The 14,320-nt window shown below is 42.2% G+C and overlaps 1 protein-coding gene and 1 pseudogene across 1 annotated transcript; one reads left to right on the top strand and one right to left on the bottom strand.

Annotated features, from left to right (window-relative positions):
- The first annotated feature begins 1,315 nt into the window (after window positions 1–1,315).
- On the top strand, window positions 1,316–13,892 carry LOC118454315 (CD48 antigen-like). The gene is made up of 7 exons (XM_035908583.2): window positions 1,316–1,488; window positions 4,989–5,141; window positions 11,365–11,490; window positions 11,585–11,751; window positions 13,248–13,335; window positions 13,507–13,582; window positions 13,773–13,892. Exons 1-7 carry the CDS (start codon window positions 1,419–1,421, stop codon window positions 13,831–13,833), a joined length of 741 nt encoding a protein of 246 aa, XP_035764476.2. The 5' UTR covers window positions 1,316–1,418; the 3' UTR covers window positions 13,834–13,892.
- On the bottom strand, window positions 8,726–11,356 carry LOC148096166 (uncharacterized; annotated as a pseudogene).
- Window positions 13,893–14,320: the final 428 nt, after the last annotated feature.

Below are 14,320 nucleotides of genomic sequence, written 5' to 3'. Positions count from 1 at the left end.
CTGACTATATGCTTTATCAAAAAAAACCTTTTAAGCCCGTCTGTCTCCCAAATCCAAGCTGGGAGCTGGTTCCAACCTCCCATTCTACTTTTAAATATCCTAAGAACCACAAGTAAGCTTGCAGTCCTGGAAGTCCGCAAAGTGCTCCATTGGGGTGATATGGTACTGTAAGGTAGTTAAGATAAGATGGGGCCTGATTATTCAAGAGTTTATATGTGAGAAGGATTTTAAACTTGATTCTGGATTTAGAAGAGGGGCCAATGAAGAGAAGCCCATATACGCCATTTTTCTAGTGTTTTTCAGTACTAGCTCCAGCATTGGTGGATCAACTAGTTGTTTTAACAAGCTGTAAAAAAACAAACAAAACTATAACGGCTACATGTAAGCAATCTGTTATACAGTTTATGCAGCTGTGGTTAAATAAGAGCGTACATTTACAGTATTTGCAGTAAACCAGGTTCAGAAAGGGCCAAGGTTCCCTGTTCACAGGAGCCTTGTAGCAGGTTTAACTGGTCCTGGTGTTCAGAAAGAGAAGGCAGCTTTCCTTAATATTAAGATATTGACAATTTAACTATTTGCCTTATTTTATACACTGAGGTGAGAACTTTTACATCACCTTTATATTTGTGCATCAGCCAAATGTGAAACTCAGTAAAGCTGAGTTATTGAGTGCTTCATTTTTCAAGGCTTAAATAAGTCAACCAAAATAATAAATGAATATACTTAATAAAAATGTCTTATTTTTTTCAAGGAAATGTAGATTTAGATTTAACTGAAGAAGATGGTTATAACCTTTTGTGCAGCCCTGTGTTGTGATACAGACAAATGACAGGAGGCCAGGCTGTACAAGAGTATAAAGGCAATTTTGTGTTCAGCAACTGTTTTTAGAAAGTGTTGCTACAATATTTAGAGGCTTTAAAAGTCATTACAGCAGCATTTCTTTATTTTGTAGCAAAAATGGAGACGTACTGTTTTCTTGTGATTAATGCATGCAGAAAAAAACGGCACAATATTTTAGCAGATTTAAGATCTACAAAAATCTGAGAAACCACAGCGTGAAAGTGAATCATTTGGAGCACGGAGCACAATGTTTACACTAAAAACAACTGGAGTAGAAACAGAGAGCAGCACCACAAAGACACATGTAAACTGTGTGTAAAATAAAACTGTGCTGCACTTGCCACAACCTGCTCTGGAAGTTGTTCGACCAGTTCTTCACAAAGTGGAATTTGTTTCCTCCTGGATTTTTTTTTAAATTTGACTTTCATTTTAATGTCAGATCTTCTTTCTCTAGATTAGCAGCACCTGCGACCTGTTTTATTCCCTTTATTCCAACAACTTCCACATCCTAGAATTATTTGTGGGATTTGCACCAGAATGGTGGATCCTTTCCCAGCTCTTTTTATTAATTCAGGAAGATGTTACCGTCGTGCTCTTTGGGTTTTATGATTCTGTTGGTGGCTTTGAAGACGCTGGGTGGTAACTCAGGTAAGTTTTGGATACTCTGTGCAGAAGTTTGATAGATAATTAGAAAAAACAGGACTGGGACAGGTTGGTGTACTTTTCACTCTAAAGGGAAACAGTCCCACATGGTACAAAAGTTTCAGGTAAGCAAACAAAAATATAACATGTTTATATATAATGTTTGTGTTCATGATTAAAGTCATACTCTGCACTTTTGACAACCAACCACAACAACGGGACTGGCTGCCATACATACAAAAAATGCTACAGGTACAACAAATGAAGTGACAAATAACATATTTATTGTCATATTTATTATAAACCAGAACCAGAGACCACTGCATGTTCAACACAGTTTGTGCCTAACTTCACCAAAGAACCATTTTATTGGTGTGGAGTGTTTGTGTATAAGTGTGTTTTCTCCTCCTTGTCATCAGTCTCATAGCACGTTTACTATCCAGAATAATGTTAATGTCCTGTAAGCTGTACTGTGCATACTTTTGTTTTGAGTCTGCCCGGCTGCCCGAGGCTTCGCTTGTGCTGCTTTAAGTTTTAAGAATACACAATAACAGTAACACTGCCATGCAAACAAATGTTCATAAATAAAATTAATTATTTTAATGTGCTGTTAAGCTACAAACCTGATTAAAAATAATAAGAGTAACATAAAGTATTTGTGATGTAACCTACCAATTATAATTGTATTAATATATTTAAAATTAGTGATGACATCGTGAAACACTGAAAGGTTTGAACCAACTTATCAAGTTTTCTAACAGTCTGACAGCCAACTCCACAGTGACCCCTAATGGACACTTTTGCTACCATCACATCTTGGTAACGTAATTCTGTGAAACAACGAGACAAACCAGTGCTGCACATCTGTAAATAAGGCTCCATATTACAGTAAAGCAACCTATCAGTAATTAAGACTGACACATGTTTTGGAGAAATCCATGTGTACAAACAAGGAAAGAAAAAACTCTGTTAAAGACCGAAACCTGTGACTGTGGTGAATGGTTCACTTCACTAAGGAAATCCTTGCTGTTCTTCGATGGTAATCAGTGTTATGCTGTAAAAGATCTTTCAGTGGTGCAAATTCTTAACAAACCTGTGATTACTCAAATAATGTTGACTTTAATCACATGGCATAACCTGTGCATACTAACCCAAACCATTTAAATACCAGTTTTCACAAGTATGTTCACTTAGATTTCAGTGCAAAGTATTGTACATTTCACTTCATTCACTAGTGATGTGATAAACAGATTCATCACATAAAATTACAATGTTGTAAAAGGCTGATGTATCATCAAGATGAATGTTTACACATTTTTGTTTTGCACATGGAATTTATGTCTATAAATTCATAAATAGTTACAGTGGATCTGCTGCTTAAGCTATTTAGCGTGATCAATAAGTACTGTAAGTAGTAGGGGTGCAACAATATACAAAATTCACAGTTCGGTTCGGTTTGATACTTTGATGTCACGGTTCGATATTTTTTCGATACAAAAAAAAATGTTCATGCCTTTTTAATTTGTCATTTATTAAAATTATAAATATATATTTTAACTCAAAAGTACTTTTTTAAAATTTAATGTTGCTGAAACAACAAAGTAATAAAAAAAAATCTATCTGATTGAGGAATCACTCATCTTTGGAAAAGAGAGTTTATTACAGAGAAATGGCTCTTTCCAAAATAAAAGCTATACTATACGCTTCTTCTCGGCTATATTCTCAGCAGCATATTAAACATATCAGGTCCCCATAAGGAGAATCATGTGCTAACGGCTGTCTAAATGACTCGGCTAAAGTTTGTAGCATGCTGCTTGTTGTTTTTGTCTGCTTCCACTTGTCTTTGCACTTGGATGATGTCGGAGTAAATGTGCAGTCATATTCGTTGTGTTCCCACTAGTGCTGTCAGCGTTAATCTCGTTGAAATGACGTTAACGCCACAACACGGCAAATCTCCGTTAACAAGCTAACTGCGCTAACGCACTAGTTCCCACCCATGTAATTGAGCATTGCTGGCACATCCAACATACTGTTTTACTTTAGTCCATGACGCGCTTACCTTCAGGGTCGTACTTCACATGAAAACCAAAATAGTTCCAAACGCCAGATCTGAATTAGGGTGGGGGAGGTTCAATTTGCCATGTTGTAAGGAGAGCTTAACTTCAGTCTCGCTAGCTTGCCCTGCGCTCAGTGAATCTGCGTTCGACTACTCCGCCTAGGCTGCACAGTCGAGTGCAGATCCACTGAGCGCTCAACACAGACAGCATCGTCAGAAGGAAAGTTGATAAAATAAATTACAAATTTTGTATTGTTCGATAAATATGCGCACCGAACCGAAAGCACTGTATCGAATGGTTCAATATCGATACGAATGTCGTTGCACCCCTAGTAAGTAGCATAAATTTGCCTTTTCTTATAGAGTAAATTAAATTTGTTGAAATTCCTCCCACAGAGTCAAGAACACATAATAGAAATGCTAAAAAAAAAAAAAAAAAAAAAAAAAAGGAAATTAAAATAGAGCAGTCAGAGTTTTCAAAGCGTTCTGGGGGAAGCTGGGGACACTGAGTCAGAATGGTTCATGCAGTGGTCGGTGTCTACCATGGCAGAAACCCCCAAATGAGAAGTAAAGAGTTCTGTCAAGCTGAAGGAGTCCTATCCAGCTTTTCTGGCCCATAAAACTCTGGAGGTGGGTAACAGACAGCCTCCTGGTAGGAGTCGAGTTTGGCCATGGAACCAGACTTAAGGGTGGTGTTGAAGCAAAGATTCAGGTAGGGGAAGCTGCTCAGTGCTGACTTCCAACTCCATGAGTATCGTGCTTCTTAACCTCTCCCTGGAAAGGTTTATGTCAGGGTGCTGGAGATGAGAATCTGACCATTAATCATATCAGATTGAAGAGGAATTGATCAGCCGGTTGACACGTGTTTTGTACACTTCGACATTCTACTACAATTGTCAGGGGATTATGTGGGGGACGCTCCGGGAGTGGCTTTTTGTTACAGGCTTTATGATCCCTGATCAACAGTCAGAGCTTGGCTCACAATGGTGGGTGTTGGACTCCACCCAGGCTACCCTTTGTCATTGATTCTGGAAGTAATTTCTAGGCACAGCCGAGGGATGGAGCAGATTATGTTTGGTGGTCTCAGGATCTCATCCCTGCTGTTTGCAGATGATGTGATTCTATTCTCTTCATTATCTCCTGCTTTCACTGGGATGAAGGTTTGTTGCTGATGGCCGGTTGTATGGAATATGACCACAGATACAAACAGGAGAAGATCTCAGAGTAGAAATCCTGCAGAGGTTACAATTGTCAGTTGGCTTGGAAATGCCTCGGTGTATTTTCAAAAGACTTGGAGGAGGTGGATGAGAAGAGGGAGGTCTGAGCATCTACACTTATACTGCTGCCGCCACATCCTGGATGTCTACATTGCATGAGACCAAACTGTAAATCAAAGTAATAGTGCATTTAAAGAATTGAATATGAAACTCTTAATATGTTGATTTTGCAGAGAAAGAAGGCGTCTACAAGAAAGTGGGTGACAAAGTCGTCCTCACACCAGGCTCTGTGCCTGCTTCCATCACCAGGATCAAGTGGACACATGATCAAGATGTTGCTCTGGAGTGGACCAGACGAGAACCTTTCACCTCCTGGCACTTCCGAGGTGAATTCACTCAAGATTTAAATCCATATACATACACAGATTACATATTTTTAATGTTTGTATGTAGCGTATTTAGAAAAAAGTCTTGACTCTCATTGTAAAACTACGAAGCATAAAAGTATCCTTAAATCTTTCCTTTAATTTAACCCCTGAACATACACCAAACATGAAGGTTTTGGTACTGACTACTTTTAAATAAACGTAAACCTTTGCTCAAATAATATTTTAAGGGACATATTTACGCAGACCAAGAGACTAGTTGTTGATTGCCTGACAACCATCGGTTGCCAGAGAAAAATGTGTTTTCTCTGACTGATTGGGTGGCAAGTAGTTGTGGGAATTTGCTGACTGTAGAAAGGTGAAATTGGTTGCAAAAGAGGTGTTTGGTGCTCCACTGAAAACCTGCTTGCAACTGGTTTGGTCGTTAGCAGCCCCAAGAGGATGTAAAACTCAAAAGTGTGACACAAACTGGAAACAGAGCTCATTTGCCTTCAAAGTAAATGTTGCAGCTTTTGAAACATGTTGATTTTGCAGGTAAGGCAGAAAAGTATCTGAATTTTTTCAAGTTTGACTTCCACTCACTGGTTTGTTGGCAAGTTAGTTACATCTTAAGTCACACAGACAATTCACCGGCTTTATGCAAACTACTGGTTTCCACGTCAATCTGATGTTGACTAAAGCAATCACAAGCAGTCTTGATGCCTGCTTAATCATCCAGGTAAGAAAATCCCAGCAAGTTGATTCTTTTCATCTGAACATAACATATTCAGTGAGTAGAAGTCTCTCGTCCAAGTGACTTCTTCGCTCTTTTTCGGTGACTTCACTGAAAAAGACCTGAAGAAGTCACTTGGATGAGAGAGGGAATGTTACAGCCACTGTACTTGCTACACCAAGATGGACAGAATTAATTTTCTGGCACCAGGAGGTTTGTGGTGAAGCACCCTCTTTGTGAGTATTCACCCAGGGACATCCAGGGACCTTCAGCAAACACTCAACTGGCCAAAGACAAAATATCTTTCAATAGCAACCAGAGGTTGCAAGGAGTGTGTAACTTAAGCCTTCATTAACAAGCTAAGTAGATTCTTTGGGGTAGGTTTTTTGTTTAAACTGTTATGAGGTATTCAAAGGAGCTTGCAAAGAAAAGCGTCTGGACTTATTTGAGTTGCTTGAAGACGTTTCACCTCTCATCCGAGAAGCTTCTTCAGTTCTAAGGTCAAATGGTGGAGAGTCCCAGATATAAACCTAGTGGGAGTTTCCCCCCACAGAGGGACAAAAGGACCCCCTGATGATCCTCTAATCGCCTGAGCCAAGGTGTGAAACTGGGTGTGGGTCCCAATCAGCCAGAGTTTCGGGTGAGCTCATTCTGAAACCTGGCCCCACCTTATCATTAGATTAGATAAAACTTTATTAATCCCTCGGGTAGGTTCCTCTGGGAAATTTGTTTTCCAAAAAGCACAGCACCGACAGAAGTTACAGAGTTAAGAATATTATATATATATATACACACATATATAAATACAAAGACATATATAGATAAAATATACAAAGGGGATAAATAGAATAAATAGGAATAAAAATAAAAATAAAAATACAAGTGAATTGCACGTTTCAAGTATGGAGTCTATTGCACTGCTGATTATTAACAAAAAGTATTGCACAAAAGGTATTGCACAGTGAAGTGGAGAGGCACTACAGCTTAGTTGTTCCCCCCTCCTTTGTCCTCCTGTCTCCCCTCCCTCTCCCCTCCAGAGAGGAGTTAAACAGTTTGATGGCGTGTGGGACAAAGGAGTTTTTAAGTCTGTTGGTTCTTGTCTTTGGGAGAAGCAACCTGTCACTGAACAGACTCTTCTGGTTGTTTATGGCCGTGTGCAGAGGATGCCCAGCATCGTCCATAATGTCCAGCAGTTTCTTTAGTGTCCTTTTCTCTGCCACTGACACCAGAGTGTCCAGCTTCATGCCGACCACAGAGCCAGCCTTCCTGATCAGTTTTTCCAGCCTTGATGAGTCCTTCTTTTTCTGTGCTGCTCCCCCAGCACACCACAGCATAGAACAGTACTCCAGCAACCACCGACTGGTAAAACATCCTCAGGAGCTTCCTGCAGATGTTAAAAGACCTCAGCCTCCTGAGGAAGTACAGTCGGCTTTGGGCTTTTTTGTACAGGTGCTCTGTGTTGCATGACCAGTCCAGTTTGTTGTCCACCCACAGCCCGAGGTACTTGTACTTGTTGACCACCTCCACCTCCTCCCCCTCTATCTGAACCGGCAGTGGACCTGCTCTGGACCTCCCAAAGTCCACAACCAGTTCCTTAGTCTTTGAGGTGTTGAGTTGCAGGTGGTTTGTATGACTCCATGCGACAAAGTTCCTCACCAGACTTCTGTACTCCTCTTCCTGGTCATCCCAGATACACCCCATGATGGCTGTGTCGTCTGCAAACTTCTGAATGTGGCATAATTCAGAGTTGTAGCAGAAGTCAGAGGCGTACAGGGTGAAGAGAAGAGGGGACAGCACAGTTCCCTGTGGTGCTCCTGTGCTGCTGACCACAGTGTCAGACGTGATGTCCTTCAGCCTGACGTACAGTGGCCTGTCGGTGAGGTAGTCGGAGATCCAAGCCACCAGGCAGGGGTCCACCTCCATCCTGTTCAGTTTCTCCTGGAGCAGACAGGGCCGGATGGTATTAAAGGCACTGGAAAAGTCAAGAAACAGGATCCTGACCGTGCCTTTTCCCCCATCGAGGTGTGAGTGGGCTCTATGCAGGAGGTACAGGATGGCATCCTCCACTCCCACACCCGCCTTGTAGGCGAACTGTAGTGGGTCCTGGGCATGTTGTACCTGTGGTCGGAGGAGGTTGAGGAAGAGCCGCTCTAGAGTCTTCATAAGATGTGATGTCAGTGCCACCGGTCGGAAGTCATTCAGCTCATTGGGCCGGTTCCTTTTGGGGACCGGGACGATGCAGGATGTCTTCCATAGGGTGGGCACTCTCCCCAGTCGCAGACTGAGATTGAAGACTCGTTGTAGCGGCTCCCCAAGTTCAGCAGCACACGCCTTTAGCATCCTCGGACACACCTTGTCCGGACCTGCTGCCTTCCTGGGGCGAAGCTTCCTCAGTTGTCTCCTGACCTGATCCACTGTGACACTGGGAGATGATTGGAAGGAGGGGGGGGAAGATGTCCTGCTGCTGAGAGAGGGATTGGAGGAGGGGGGTGTCATTATAGTGTCAGGAAGGGGGGGAAGCAAGGGAGGTAGGAGAGTGGGGAGAGGGCTCTGTAGTAAGGGTGAGGGTGGGGGGGTTGTGGGCTGGTCAAACCTGTTGAAGAAGTTGTTGAGTTCGTTTGCCTTCTCCACAGTCCCCCCCACTGTGCTGTTCTTGGTGTTGTGGCCTGTGATGGTTTTCACACCATTCCAGACCTCCCTCATATTGTTCCTCTCCAACTTCTGCTCCACCTTCCTCCTGTAGGTGTCCTTTGCTTCCCTCAGGCAGCGTTTCACCTCCCGCTGTGCTGCTTTCATCTCCTCCTTCACTTTGCTCCTGAAAGCCTTCTTCTTCATGTTGAGGACAGCTTTGACTTCCTGTATTACCCACGGTTTGTTATTAGGGTAACACCGTACCGTCTTAGCAGGGGCGACCGTGTCCACACAAAAGTTGAGGTAGTCTGTAAGACAGTGTGTCGCCCCCTCTATGTCCTCACCATGTGGGCTCAGAAGCACGTCCCAGTCTGTGGTGTCATAACAGTCTCTCAGAGCATCCTCCTTTTCTGGGGTCCATCTCCTGATGGAGCGTGTTGTGACAGGCTGCCTTTGGATGAGGGGTGTGTATTGTGGCTGTAGGTAAACCAGGTTGTGGTCTGACTTCCCTAGTGGGGGGAGGGGGGTGGCTCTGTATGCATCTCTCACATTAGCATACAGTAGGTCAATTGTCCTGTTGCTCCTTGTGGGACAATTCACAAACTGGTGAAAAGCAGCCAGAGTAGAATCCAGTGTGGCATGATTAAAGTCTCCAGATATAATGATGAAAGCCTCGGGGTTTTGTGTCTGAAGTCTTGCTGTGACTGTGTGTATTTTCTCACAGGCAGCTGTTGCGTCGGCCTTTGGAGGGATGTAAACACACACACAGATCACATGACTGAACTCCCGTGGTAGATAATATGGCCGCAAGCTAACAGCTAGCAGCTCCAGGTCCGGACGGCATACCGAAACTTTAACGGAGACGTGTCCGGGGTTGCAGTATCTGTTGTTAACGTAGACAATGAGTCCCCCACCTCTGCTTTTTCCGCTGGCCTGCGTGTCCCTATCGGCTCTCACGGATGTGAAACCGCATAGGTCTACGTTAGCCTGTGGCGTTAGCTCGGTTAGCCACGTCTCCGTGAAGATAAACAAACTGCACTCACGGTATAGTCTGTGGTTGTTCAGAGCACACAGTTCGTCCATTTTATTCGGTAGCGAGTTCACGTTGCCCATTATCACTGTCGGGATTGATGGTTTGAATCGCCTCCGGTGATCCGCTTTCCTCGCTCCAGCCTTGCAGCCTCTGTAGCTCCTCTTTATCTCAGCCGGGATGTTGTGTCGCATGCCGGTCTGTCCCTTTGTTCTTAGAGCCAGCAGCTCCGCTCTCGAGTAGATGAAGGAGCTGGTTCCAGAAGTTTTAAAAAGTGCATTATCCATCTTGTATCGCTATATCTAAGAGGTAGAAGTACAGTAACTAGAGGAAGGTGAAATAAAGTTTGAAAGCCTAGTCTAAAAAAAGTTAAAAGTTAAGAAAAAGTGCGGTGTTGCAGAGCTACTTGGAAAGGCTGCCGTCACTCCAGCGCCATCTTATCATGCGAATTCCTGAGGTCAGATGGCCCAGGATGTGAGTGGGCGTTAAGGCGTCTGGGGAGGGAACTCAAAACTGGATTATAGATGGCAGACAGTTGGTGTTGTAAACCACCGCCTCTGTTCAAAGATGGTCACTCACAGTGGACATAGATGGCTTCTTTCACTCCTCTTTCAAACCAGTTTACCGGAAGCCCACACACACGGACCAGTACCTCCTCTTTGACTCCCATCACCCTCTGGAACACAAACTTGGAGTAATTAGGACCCTACACCACCGGGCAGAGCATGTTCCCTATAAGCCTGAAGGAAAAAAGAAGGAACACGTGAATGTAAAGGAAGCAGTCAAAACGTGCGGCTATCCTAAATGGGCGTTCCTAAAGTCAGCAAAGATGCACAGAAAAGAGGATCAGACACCAGCGAGGGAGGATAAGCAGGACAGACGCAACAACATTGTCATCCCCTATGTAGCCGGTGTATCAGGAAAACTCAGGAGAGTTTTCTCCAAGCATGACATCCTGGTGCATTTCAGACTGAGCAACACGCTCAGACAAAAACTGGTTCACCCGAAAGACAAAACTCCAAAACACAGACTTAACAATGTGGTGTATGCTGTACAGTGCAGCGAGGAATGCCCAGACCTCTACATTGGAGAGACCAAACAGCCACTTCACAAGTGCACAGCATAAAAGAGCCACCTCCACAGGACAAGATTCAGCTGTCCATCTGCATCTTAAGGATAAAGGACACTCTTTCGAGGATGCCAATGTTCACATTTTGGACAGAGAGGACAGATGGTTTGAAAGAGGAGTGAACGAAGCCATCTATGTCCACTGTGAGCGACCATCTTTGAACAGAGGTGGTGGTTTACGACACCAGCTCTCTGCCATCTATAATCCAGTTTTGAGATCTCTTCCCAGACGCCTTAATGCCCACTCACATCCTGGGCCATCTGACCTCAGGAATTCGCATGATAAGGTGGGGCCAGGTTTCACAATGAGCTCACCTGAAACCCTAGCTGATTGGGACCCACACCCAGTTTCACACCTTGGCTCAGGTGATTAGAGGATTATCAGGGGGTCCTTTTGTCCCTCTGCGGGGGGATACTCCCACTAGGTTTAAATCTGGGACTCTCCACCATTTGACCTTAGAACTGAAGAAGCCTCTCGGATGAGAGGTGAAACGTCTTCAAGCAACTTAAAGAAGTCCAGACGCTTTTCTTTGCAAGCTCCTTAAACTACGATGACCTGGATGACTGAGAACCTTCACAGACAACGTTATGAGGTATAAATAACTCTCGGATTCCAGTGATGTAAATTTCATCTACTGGTTAGCACCTTAAACTATGAAGTTTAAGGTAATTTCTGTGCTAATATATTGAAATGATCCACGAGGATACCTTCATACTTTTAGATGGCTGTGAGGTGGATACCTCCACTGGGGTCCTGACGATCTCAAACCTGGCTCTAAATGACAGCGGCAGCTACACGGCGGAGATTAATGATGAAGTCATGAGCACAATGGAAATCATTGTTATCAGTAAGTGGGAGGAGGAATTCATACTATAGCTAGCACGGACTAGTTCACCTGATTTTAAGTCAAATTCTTGTTGGTTTTCTCCCTTTTCTACCAGCCACTGTCCCTAATCCTACTGTGTCCACATGGTGCCACCCTGAGATGTCCTACTGTACTCTCACTTGTGAACCCAACGTCACAGACGACGCCAAACCGATCACCTATTACTGGATGATAGGTGACATGGTGAAACAGTCTCCAACCAGTCAGTTCAACATCACACAGGTATAAACAGGATCTGATTACTGAATCACATGACAGCTCTGTTGCTTATTTTTATCATTTTATCCAAACCTAATGAATCCAAAACTTTTTTTAAATCTAAATACTTTCAAGACATTTTATCGCAGTTTTACGTGCATTTGGCCTTTACACAATGTATAAAGAACCTGTTTGCTTTTCCTTCATTATTTAAAGACCAATAGTGACCATCAAGTAAAATCTTCAGTTTATTACATATATACTATATTGTATATGGAAACACTTATAGACCAAAGAAGATAAAAGCTTAAATGCTGAATTATGTATACTGACAGAAGAGTTATCCAGATTTTCAGACCTCCAGTGTGCAGCCTTCATTTGAGAAACAAACAGCAGCGATTAAAAAAAGAGAGAGAGTTGATGATCTGTTATCTCTGATTGGGGTTTTACATTTTGTAACCAGCTAAAGCAAAAGAAAGCCTGTCTGTGTTGAACTTTCTTTGCAGTACAGCGGTCCATCGTTTATCTCGGGAGGTACGTTCTAAAAAATAACCTGCCATATAGGTGTAATCCGCGAAGTAGCCAACTTTGTTTTTTTTTTTACAATTATTATAGATGTTTTAAGGCTGTAAAACCCCTCACTACACACTTTAGACACTTTTCTCAGACAGTCATGAACATTTTCACACTTTTCTCTATTGTTTAAACACTCTCAAAATTCAAACCTTCGTAGAAAAATAGGTCCAGTATTATAGAATGAAACCAAACCGTCAACATTGTTATGTTTGTTGGGGAGAAAACTTACAAACATACAGTACAGCACTTCAGAGTCACACTGCTAGAGATCGAAGATTTATGTTAATTTGACAAGCTGAACGCATTCTGTATTGGACAGGAGACACAGCACGAGATTGATTGACAATGGTCTACAGCCAAGAACTCAATGCGCTGTAAGGAAAAAAAGCATGCAAAATTGCACCAAAAAAAACCCCAAACAAAAACAAACGCAAAACAGCGAGGCCACGAAAGGTGAACCGCGTTATAGCAAGGAACTGATCAGCTGTTTTTATCCCCTATGTGTATACAACCTGATGAACTCCTCATGAATTTTGTATTTCCTGAAGAATAAACCACATTAAATGTGCGTTTTCAGGTAATATTTGCCTCTTTTTTTTTTGAGTCTGCATTTGGGTCTTACACCGATCTCGGCACGTCCAAATCCACAGACACACACACACACAACAAAAAACAAACAAACAAACAAAAAAACAATTAGGGTGCATGTTTCAAACAAAGGATCAGAAAACAAATACATTCAGACTATTAAATGATTATCATTAGCTTCATGGAAATTAAGTCAGTAAGTTGGAGGGAAAGTTCTGACAGATTTGAGCGCCACAAACAAATTCAGTGACTGGCAAATGGTAAAATTCAATATGTGGTAAACAAAACAGGGACATTTGTTTTCTAATAAAAATGCCGTGTGTGTTTATGAGCTCCTTTTTTCTCTTCATTGGCAGGCAAACAGAGAGCGTTTGATAAGCTGTCAGCTGGAAAACCCAGTCAGCTATGAATACAGTGAAAAAATCCTGAATCCACTCTTAATCAGTGAGTTATCAGCTCAACAAATTATATATGATTAAATATTACATTTTATATATGAAAAACAACAGCGACTGTGGCAGTGCATCTTTTTATTTTTTATTTTACATGTATTTAAAGACCGTAAAACATAATTCTTGTAAAATTAATTTATTCCTTTTCTAAAACTTTTCTTAGGGAATCGGGCTTTACTGAGCTTACCATTTGTATGGATTCTGGTGTTCCCGTTTGGCCTTATTTGTTGTAAATGCTGGTAAGAATCCACAAAAGATTACTCTGTACAAGTTTATCAGCATTATTTTATTGTACTGTATTGTTCTCACTTAATAATTTTATTTAGATCTAATTTGATGGACTTTTTCCATTTTATTTATTTTTTTAGTTCTTCTTTGTGATTCAACAACAACAACTGGTTGTCTTTTTCTTCTTGTCCACGTAAAAAGTTGTTGTACCCGCAGGACCCGAAGTCACCACCACTCCACCACCATCAACACTGTGAGATAGAGCAGTATTGGATCAAACTGTGACAATGAGGATGAAGAAGAGTTGGTGTTGCATAAACCACTGGAGAAAAGCCTTAACTGATCCTGGAAACACAGGAAGTGAATAATGCGGAGTGGTCAGAGGAACAAAAACAAGAACACCCTCAAAACATATGTATATAATTTATACGTAATAAATAATAAATATAAGAATATATAGTCACAAATTTGTACATTGGGAAAAATCACAGTTTTTTCTTATATATACATATATATATATATATATATATATATATATATATATATATATATATATATAAACACCCAGCACGCCCCTGCGGGCGGTTTATCCTTCAAGCTCGGGTCCTCTACCAGAGGCCTGGGAGCTTGAGGGTCCTGCGCAGTATCTTAGCTGGTCCCAGGACTGCGCTCTTCTGTTCTCTGCTCCAATTACCACGGGGACCACCGTTACCTTCACCCTCCACATCCTCTCGAGCTCTTCTCTGAGC

This window comes from Neolamprologus brichardi, chromosome 23 (assembly GCF_056152115.1).
Source record: "Neolamprologus brichardi isolate AB-2024 chromosome 23, ASM5615211v1, whole genome shotgun sequence".
NCBI classification, from domain to species: Eukaryota; Metazoa; Chordata; class Actinopteri; order Cichliformes; family Cichlidae; genus Neolamprologus; species Neolamprologus brichardi.
This window is presented reverse-complemented; position numbering and strand designations above follow the sequence as displayed.